The sequence below is a fragment of the Colias eurytheme genome, chromosome 14, assembly GCF_061535395.1.
Source record: "Colias eurytheme isolate Ceu_HAF_F1 chromosome 14, ilColEury1 Martin Lab GWU primary, whole genome shotgun sequence".
In the NCBI taxonomy this organism is placed as follows: Eukaryota; Metazoa; Arthropoda; class Insecta; order Lepidoptera; family Pieridae; genus Colias; species Colias eurytheme.
In genome coordinates this window covers 5507614-5517015 of record NC_142993.1, presented here as the reverse complement: position 1 = coordinate 5517015, position 9402 = coordinate 5507614, and the positions used below count along the sequence as shown (strand labels likewise).

Sequence of the window (9402 nt, the reverse complement as noted above, 5' to 3'; positions counted from 1 at the left end):
CTATAAGTAAGTAAATTCGGTGAGAGACAATAATTAAGTACAGATTAAGTAGGTATTTATTATTTTACGACACTGTAATTTATTATAGTCCTTTTCACCTATGATGATTCCTGTGACACTTCATCGTGTTCCGAATTACGTATTTTATGTTTAAAAAGTCAAAATAATTTTAGTGTATAATATTTTTATTTTATGGCGGCATTATTACCAAAAATATAAAAATGAAACATCTTAAGCTTATAAATGAAAAACAGTATTGTTTAGTTTAATATAATGAAAAATAAAATAAAATAACACAAAAAAATAATACCTACACAATTCGTGTACATGAAATGGATCGTTGAAAAATCATAGAGTTGGAAAATCATATAATCGGCGCCCATCTTGTGATCGTTTGTCAATCGAGTCAATCGTCTGTATGAGTGCGTCAGCCTTGTATACAAGTTGCATTTTTATAATGATACTTTACGTGGTATTCTGTTATTATTACTAATTATTGTTATTGTTGACTTTTTGTTGCTGTTGTTTGCTAAGTTTCCTTAGTTAATTGTTGGCGAAATGCCGAAAAAACTAATTTTGGTACTTTATTCAAATCGATTTCATTTCCATATAGAATATTATCGATTATCGGAAACAATTGATACGATTTCAGTAACCGACATCTCTACACGTGTCAAAAATCGATGTGTCACAGAAATCATCTTAGGTGGAAACTCAGAGGAATAAACCTATATTCCTCTGAGGGTGGAAAGGACTATAGATGACATTTTATTATGTTACATACAACAGATAGCTTGTATAAATTGATAATTATATTTAGTCACTTATGTATAAAGCATGCACCATACTGAAGAACCAACTAAATATTCTTAATTATTAATTTCAACAAATTAAGATTATTATTGTTTATACAACACAATATAACAATAAACAAAATATTTTGAGCGTCATACGTATTAAAATCATAAGGCACATGTTATATTTTGGAAAAACTCATAAAATCCTTAATTACAATAGAGAGTACAGACGGAGTATCTACAATGACTGTATGCGTAAAAAAAATATGGAAATTACCTAGGTGGGTATAATACCATAAAGGCTAAGAGGGACATCATGTACTCTAATGTTTAGAGTAGGTACATATTATATTTAAATCTGAGGTATTCTAAGCTATAATGAGGATAAACAACCAATAAATAAAATATTAAATAAGCAAGAAATTTTTCTATTCACAATATTACCTCAAAAAGTGTTGAGGTAACATCCACAATGCGACTTTGTACGTAGTCTATGATTAACATAAAATCTACATGGAGTCTTCACACAAAATCTTCGTCGAAAGTGAGACAAAAGAGATATACGCAGTACGCGTCACTACTTATATAGGTACTCGTCAGTATTACGTGCTTGTTCACAGACACGCACGCCTGCGTTCAAAACTTTTCCGTACGTTCGGGCGAAATTAGATTGAATTGCCTCAATAATTTTCTGGCGTGTAATCGTTTTTAAACGTTTTTATTGTCAAATATCCTCATTAAAGCAACTAGGCCTAATCCTGATGCATACAGTCACATGTGATTTAGATTACAAAAAAATTGCTTTCAATGTTGAAAGAAAAAAACGTAAATTATAATTGGAAGAAGTACTTAGATATAGGTTTATGTGGTTTGTTAATACCTAAGATAATTATTTTATTTTTATCTTTGTACATTCTAACATAATGAAATAAAATCACTAAAATAATTAACATTACATTAATTCGTGAAATAGTTAATTTATTTTTGTTATTCTATTGTTTGTACTTACCACTAGTAATGTTTTCAGAGTCATGACAAAACATAGAAATAAAAATATTTCATAAAATATAAAATAAATGCATAGGAGAATAATATCATTTGTTTGTATAATGTAGTTATTTCTCAAAAAAATATATAAACAATATTCATGTAAGTATTAAGGATAAAGTAGGCGGGAGTCAAATTATATTCGATATTAATAATGTGTTTTAAAATTATTAAAAGCGTTTTAAATTAACGAGTATAAACTGGGCTTTGTATCTTGTTAAATTGACTTAAATAAAAATATCAGTACAGATGAATATCACAATGTAGACCATTTTTTTATATGTATACAGTGATAAACTCAACCCCCAACAAATAGAACGATAAAAACTAACTAATATATTATTCATAATATATTAATAATACATGAAACGGATGAATTTAAAAAGTACTTACCATTTCTGTATAATAACTTAAACACTACACTATGTATTTGTCACTGGCAAGGTTAGTAAAAAAGACATTATCACATAAAGTTACTTTTGAATATTTAATGTAATGAATAATTGTAAATTTTAATTCTACTTTATTAAGCCTCGAAGCAAAGTCTAATTTAATCGTTAACAATTTGCTTTATTTATTGAGATAAATGCTTCATTAATACTGTCTCCTTCTTATCAATTGTCGTTGGAAGATAACCTAATAATATTATGTCCAATTATCATAAAAGTGTATAAATACTATCAACATTACAATCACACAAATTCATTACAAACGCATTTTCAAAATGCAAGGCATCCTTTCAGTCTCATACTATCACACAAATTTATACGCAACCATATTCATACCAAATGGCAGTTTCCTTTGAGTTTTCTTGCTTTTCACTTCGGCTTACATTTCTTCTATCTGGATGTCTTTGATCATCACATTCTGGGAGAGGATCATCAGGTCTGGCAGGTTCATTTAATGTTTGATGGTCATTGGATCTGTCATGGTTACTTTGGCATGCCCCATCACCTATCACTGTGGATATTCTGTTATACACCAGGTATGTTGGATTTTCTTTTATGGGAGTGCTTTGCGGTTTTGAGTTTAAAGCAACATCCGGATTATCATCAGTCAAGTAGACTGTTCTTCGAGTGCCGGCTGCACCAAACACAGGCGAAGGAGTAGATGCTAAAAATAACAAAACCATTGAAATTTATTATTATTAGAAAAGTTACAATGTTAAAAATAATAAAGAATTGAAAATAATCTTTTTACCTGCTGGTAAACCTGTATCTCCATCTAAACCTTGAAAGCTGTTGCGATGAGATGATTGTATTTTATGAGGTCGCCTACGTAAGGAAGCTCTTATTAAAGCATCGTCTCCACCACCACTGTGAATGGAAGCAGCTGAAAGTCTTCTAACAAAATTACTTTCATTTACTAGTCTAGTTGGTTCTAAACTGTGGAATGATCCAGACATGTCAATACTCTCAGACTTTTTTGAAAAAGTATCATCTAGGCGTCTGTTAAAACTGGATTCTATACTATTGCGTGGTGATTCTACACTTGGATTTGATGAACCTTGGTCTGGATCAGAATTTTTTGATATTTTTTCTAATTCTTGCCCAGGATCAGATTCACCAGATTCTGAACCCGCCAAAGTTAATTGTGATTTTGAACGGCTAGCGTCTTCTATTCGCTTGTGGTTTCTGGAAGGTACTTTGTTGATGAGGTCTGTTCCAGCCTTACGCACCTTTTTCACAAAAGAAGCTCCGAAACCTCGTCGTTTTGGAGTGCAATTATCCAGCTTTTTATAATGCTCCATAATTTTTTCCTCCAACTTTTCTTTTTGCCTACAAAGAGCATTTACTTTATCTGCAAACATTTTCTCTTCCTCATGATAATGTTGTTTATCTTTCAAAGAATGAGCTAGAAGTTCATGATATTGAGTAAGAAGTTGAGAAACATGATCCATTAAGGACCGTCGATCGGCATCCAAACTCTTATTCATTTGAATTAACATTTCGCAATGCTGATTTGTTTTACTTATTTCCAACTCCATACTTGAAATAACTTCAGATTTAGTATTCATTTCACCAGATATTTCAGTATTTCTCAGCTTCAGCTGTGATACTTCAGTGCGCAAATTTCGATACTCTTCTTGCATATGTCTATATTCATTTTTTAGTCTGTCACTTGCAGTGAAGAGGTTTCTAAAATCTTCCTTAAGCTTAGAATGCTCAGCTCTAAGATTTATTAAGTTCCTGGATTCTATTTTAAAGTTTTCTTTTTCTAACTCAAAATCAGTAATTTTCTTCTCATATGTGGTAATTTTCTCTTTGAGGTCCCTATTCTCTAGTTTTAAGTCTTTAATAGCAGCTTTAACTGGTTCTTTCTCACTAAGCAACATTTCATATTCCATATTCAATTGCTCATGAATAGTTTGCAATGCAACTTGATCTCTTAACAGGTTATCTTGTTTATCTTTAAGGACTTCTAATTGTTTGATTACTTCTTCTTTTTCAGCCGCTAATTGACTATTTGCTAATTGTAATGTCATTTGTTGTGATATAAGAGATCCATTTTGTGAATTAAGGGTAGCAATATTCACTTGCAGTTTAGCATTTTCTGCTTGACAATTTTCTAAAGATGCTTGTAGTGCTGTTAAATCCGCTGTTAGTTGATCTAATTGGGGATTATTAACAATTTCATCTTGTTCTTGTTTAGTCTTATGGTCACAATCACAAGGTACAATTTTAATTAAATTCGCCTTAGCAGCAATCTCTGATATTAATGTTTCATTATCTGTATTCATAATTATTTTCTCTAATAAATCTTCGACGTTTAATTCTTTAGAAATTATATCAGCCGTGTTAACACCAAGTTTCTCCATACAGTTTCTTAATTTGTCAAAATTGACTTTTTCCAAGATTAAATCTTTTTGTAGAGTTTGTATTGTTTCAGAGTCAACTTTCTTTTGAGACTTTAACTCTTGAGTTTTTTGCTCTAAATCTTGGAGTCTGCTACTAATTACATGACTATTTTCTAATTGCCTTGTGAATCTTTCAATTTCTTTATTTTTAAGTTCAATCTCGGTTGTGATAGTATCTAGAGTGACATCTTTTTCTTCTACAGATTCACGCAGTTTATTAACCTCTCTTTGTAAATTATGAGTCTCTTTTTCACTGTATGTAAGTTTAGTTTTAAGTTCTTCAGTCTGAATAATAAGCCGCGTCACTTTATCGGCTTCTGGTTTCAGAATGTTTAATTCTTTCGTTCTAGCATCTAAAGACTTTTCTAAATCATCTGCTCTCCGCTGTATTGAATCACATAACATTTGGATTCTTTGCTTATCTTTGGTCAGCGACTCCAAATGTTTTTCGAATTCTTGAAGTTTATTTTTTTCCGATTCTCTATCAATTGCTTGTCGATCAATAAAAGCCTTTTGTTTATCCAATGAGTCTTGCAATTTCCTATTTTCTTCTAATGCGTTTTTAAAAACTTCTTCCAATTCTGTGTTTTGCTGTTTCAGTCTATTACAGTTTTCTTGTAACTGGTCACATTTTAGGGTCAGTCTCTTCTTTTCTTTTTCAAGTTCTAAAACCTTGTCACTGCTTTCAAGTAATGATTGTTCTCGTAAGTTATCTATTTTAGATAGAAGACGCTTATTTTCTAATTCCAACTTTAAGGCTCTTGCTTGGGCATTACTGGTTAATTGTTCGGATAAACTATTTTCACCTGACTCTAAGGTACTTTCACATTCATTGTCGGTGTCTAAATTACTATTGTTACTCTCATTCAACACAGACCTTGTTATATATTGTAAGTGATTATTCTCTTCTATTAACTCTTGTATTTTTTGTTGATCAGCATCTCTTTCCTTAAAATCACATAATTTAAATTACAAAAAACTCATATAATGTTTAAAAAGTAGTCATAGGTTATAAAATAGAATATAGACTTATGTTGACAACCCCTAAAAATGATTACAATATAATAGACAAAGATAACTTACCAGTGCAATGTCATTTGCTTCTCTTTTCAATTTTATCATAGCTGCCTCTAATGTTAAGCATTGTTCAGCTCTTTTACGCGCTCTTTGAAGTTGTTCCTCCAATGCGTCTCTGGTTTCTAATAAAGCTTTATTATCTTCTCGTAATTCAGATACACGAGTTTTATAATATTCTGCATCGGCTAATCTATCGCGATAACGTTGAATTTCTTGTTCAAGCCTGAAAACCGAAATGGACATTTTATCAAATCTCTTTCAACAGGACATCTTAAAGGTTTACATATTATTAATGACATTTGAATACCTGTCACATCGTTCAGCCTTTTCCCTGAGAGCATCTACTTCATCCCTATATCCTGCTGCTTTTCTTGCTTCATTGAACCACTCCTGGCTATCGGCTCGCAATTTTGTTAGAACAAGTTTTGTATGCTCAAGATCTTCTCTACATTCGGATAATTGTTCAGATTTTTCCTCCCTAAAAATAAATAATAAGAAATAGAAAATCTATGGAAACTACTTTTGAATTAAGTAATTTCATTTAACGACTTACAGTTCTTGGCGTTGCTTTCGTAACCTAGCCTTCCAATCAGCTAATTCTACAGCTAAATGCTGACTTTCACCATTTGTTTGATTAACATTTTGTGTAGATCTGCTCTTGCAGTTTTTATTTTCATTCTCATTTTCACAGAGTCCTTCATTAAGAACAAGTGTTGCCCAATTTTGTAGATAATGATCACGTTCTTTTGCTAAGCGACGCATATGATTGAACATAGTTGGTGATTGAAAAAGATCAATGGCATCGGGAGTTAGCACTACTGTTTGCATGTCAGTAACCTAAAAAATCAAAGTTTATAAAAAATATAACTAAACCCATAAAAATTTATTCCATAATGATTAAAACAAATAAGGAAGTGTGACGGATGTTACTATAAAAGATCAGTCCACTTTTTTGTGTTTGAAGTTTGAACTCATTAAGTGACCTATAAATAGCAGCAGTACAGGGGATTGTAAGAGGATTTCAAATCAAATCTATTCCTGTAACCATATTATATGGATGAAAATTTTAATGCATTTTATGTTACTGTGCTAGTGTATAAACAGCTTGGTGGATTTGGAGGTGAAGATGTAAATACAATTTTTTATAAAGCAACCTGTATATCAAAATTGTAAATAAAAATTGGTAGATTTTTATGGTCAAATTTCTCTCTCAAAATCTTCCAATGCATCTTCAAAAACTTTAGTCTTTTTTTCAACACATACTTTGCTTGTTATTTACATACCTGTCTTATGCATTCTACAATATTATGCTGTAGATCAACATCAAGCTCCTTTATTCTTGTGATGAATATTTCTTTGTTAGGGCATTGAACAGCTGCACCAAGTAACAGTAATATTAATAACTTCATGTTTTCCAAGCCGTCTCTCGATTCCGGTGCCTTTCCCAAGCAAATACATTCTGGTACAACCAGTAAAGTCATCCCCAACTCTTCATCATATAAATTTTTGACATTTTTCACAATGGCATCAAAGTTTTTTACTCGTCCTAATATTAAAGCTTGATCTTCTAGTCCAGCAAGCTTCGTTATATGAAACGATGGCTCTGGGTCTATTTGTAAATAAACTTGATGTAAAATGTCTCCATTGAATAGAGATGAGTATTCTAGATTTGTTTCTGGATTTGCAAGGCATGACTTCAGCTGAAAATATGAGAAGTCAAAAGATGTGATAATATAAAAAAAAGGACCAAAATACATATATGTTAAAATTATTGCAAAAAAAATTTTTTTTACACATATTTATCTTTACTTCTTTATAAAAAATGCAAAAGTATGTTTGTTTGCATTACACATCGCAACTTATAGTGACTTATGGTTAGGTTTGATTTATTTTAAAAACTACATAGAAATGATAGGAAAGGAAGACAAACAAACAGTTAGCAAGTTTTCAACAGTAATAACAATTTTAAATTAAACTTATAAAAATACTATAATGACTATAATAGTTGCAATGCTAATATGAAATGAAAATATATATCTATGTGCTTCTTATTTTAAACAATTTATGAAAAAATAAAATCGGTCCAGTAGTTCCTGTGATTTGCACCACATTACCATTAATAAAAATATCATGATGTTTTACATTGCCTTATAACACATATTTATAATTTATAAAGTCAAAATACATAAATATTTTTAAGACAAAACAAGGAAAGGCCATTGAGATAATAATTAATATAGAGTCGACACCGCCTACATCACTTATGTTCCACTCAACATACGTCATGTGACGTATGTTGAGCGTATGTTGAGCGGTATTTTTTAATGGTTTTAAAGTGAAACGCATCAAATATGCCTTCGTGTGTGTTACGATATTGCACAAATAATACGGAAAAGTGCAAAGGAATAACTTTCATCGTTAAGTACCTAACTAGATAATCATTTTTAAAACTTAGTTAGAGCAAAAAAATGGCGCACAGATTTTGTTCGTGGTGTCTCCTCCATACGTAGTAATATTATCTCAATGGGAAAGGCACTTTTTTTTCATTGTCTTCCTAGAAATAAGTCCTACACAAACATAAAAACTTAATCATATAAAACAAAAGAAAATAAAAACATAGTAATCATACTCCTAAAGCAGTAGTGTATTATTACATTAGAGACAATGTATGAGAATCAAGAAAAAACTAAGAGAAGCACACTATTGTGTTTATTGAGATCTATATGGATCATCAAAGCATTATTCATAGCTGTGTTCTTGATAATTTAATTTTAATTGAATCTGCATTAAATCTATCATAAATGGTTTAAACAATGTACACAGTTCCAAAAATAGACCAATAATTTAACATATCCTTGAAAGCTATGTGTAGCATAAGAAATTAGGGCCGCCTCCTGTCCTACATAAATAACGATGACTGAAATTAAGTTTTTAAAATAGTCTCACGGTTCATTCACGTCTAGATATACACGGATCGTTGAACACTTACCCACGAAACTAGTGGTCCACTCAAGAAATCTTCGATCTCACTACTTGAGGCAGCCATTCTCGCCAGGCGTTATAATACACTGTATTGTTTACTTTTGTCCACTTCGATAACCATTGCACCAAAAAAATAGTTATATCTCACGAAATGTCTACATTTGTTAAACATCTGCAACAACTAAATACAAACTACAAAGTCTCCCGTGGTGATATGTGCAAACACCGTAACAAAATTTCAGATGTCATTTTAGAGACAGTTGCGTTTGATAAGTAGTACGCACAGAATAATGAATAAGGAATCACAAGAATACCTAGAGTCGTTAGAGTCTAGACACACAGAGCAAGTAATATAAACACTATTCTGTCATTAGGTGCAACGACTTACAGTTTTTCTCTGGGTTCCTCCCAAGTTCCTCCTGTCCAGGGACCAGGGCTTAAATAATAGCTAGTGATCAAAACTTTAAATTTTTTTTATTATACACATTTACCGGCCATTCACGAACGACATGGATGATTACTGTACATTTTAATGTCAATGTCAATAATGCAAAAGGTTTACGAAACCTCAGAACAACACAATTTAATATTGAATATAACGGAATTGTGATTTTTAACTCCGGGCATTAGAGTTGATATTTG

At 31.3% G+C, this 9402-nt stretch overlaps 1 protein-coding gene across 1 annotated transcript; it reads right to left on the bottom strand.

Annotated features, from left to right (window-relative positions):
• Positions 1 to 2352: 2352 nt before the first annotated feature.
• Positions 2353 to 9005, bottom strand: Girdin (protein girdin). The gene is made up of 7 exons (XM_090109325.1): positions 8768 to 9005; positions 7062 to 7478; positions 6332 to 6615; positions 6086 to 6256; positions 5785 to 6001; positions 3045 to 5649; positions 2353 to 2957 (listed from the first exon to the last, which is right to left on the bottom strand). The coding sequence occupies exons 1-7, from the start codon at positions 8822 to 8824 to the stop codon at positions 2608 to 2610; spliced, it is 4101 nt and encodes a 1366-aa protein (XP_089965451.1). The 5' UTR covers positions 8825 to 9005; the 3' UTR covers positions 2353 to 2607.
• Positions 9006 to 9402: the final 397 nt, after the last annotated feature.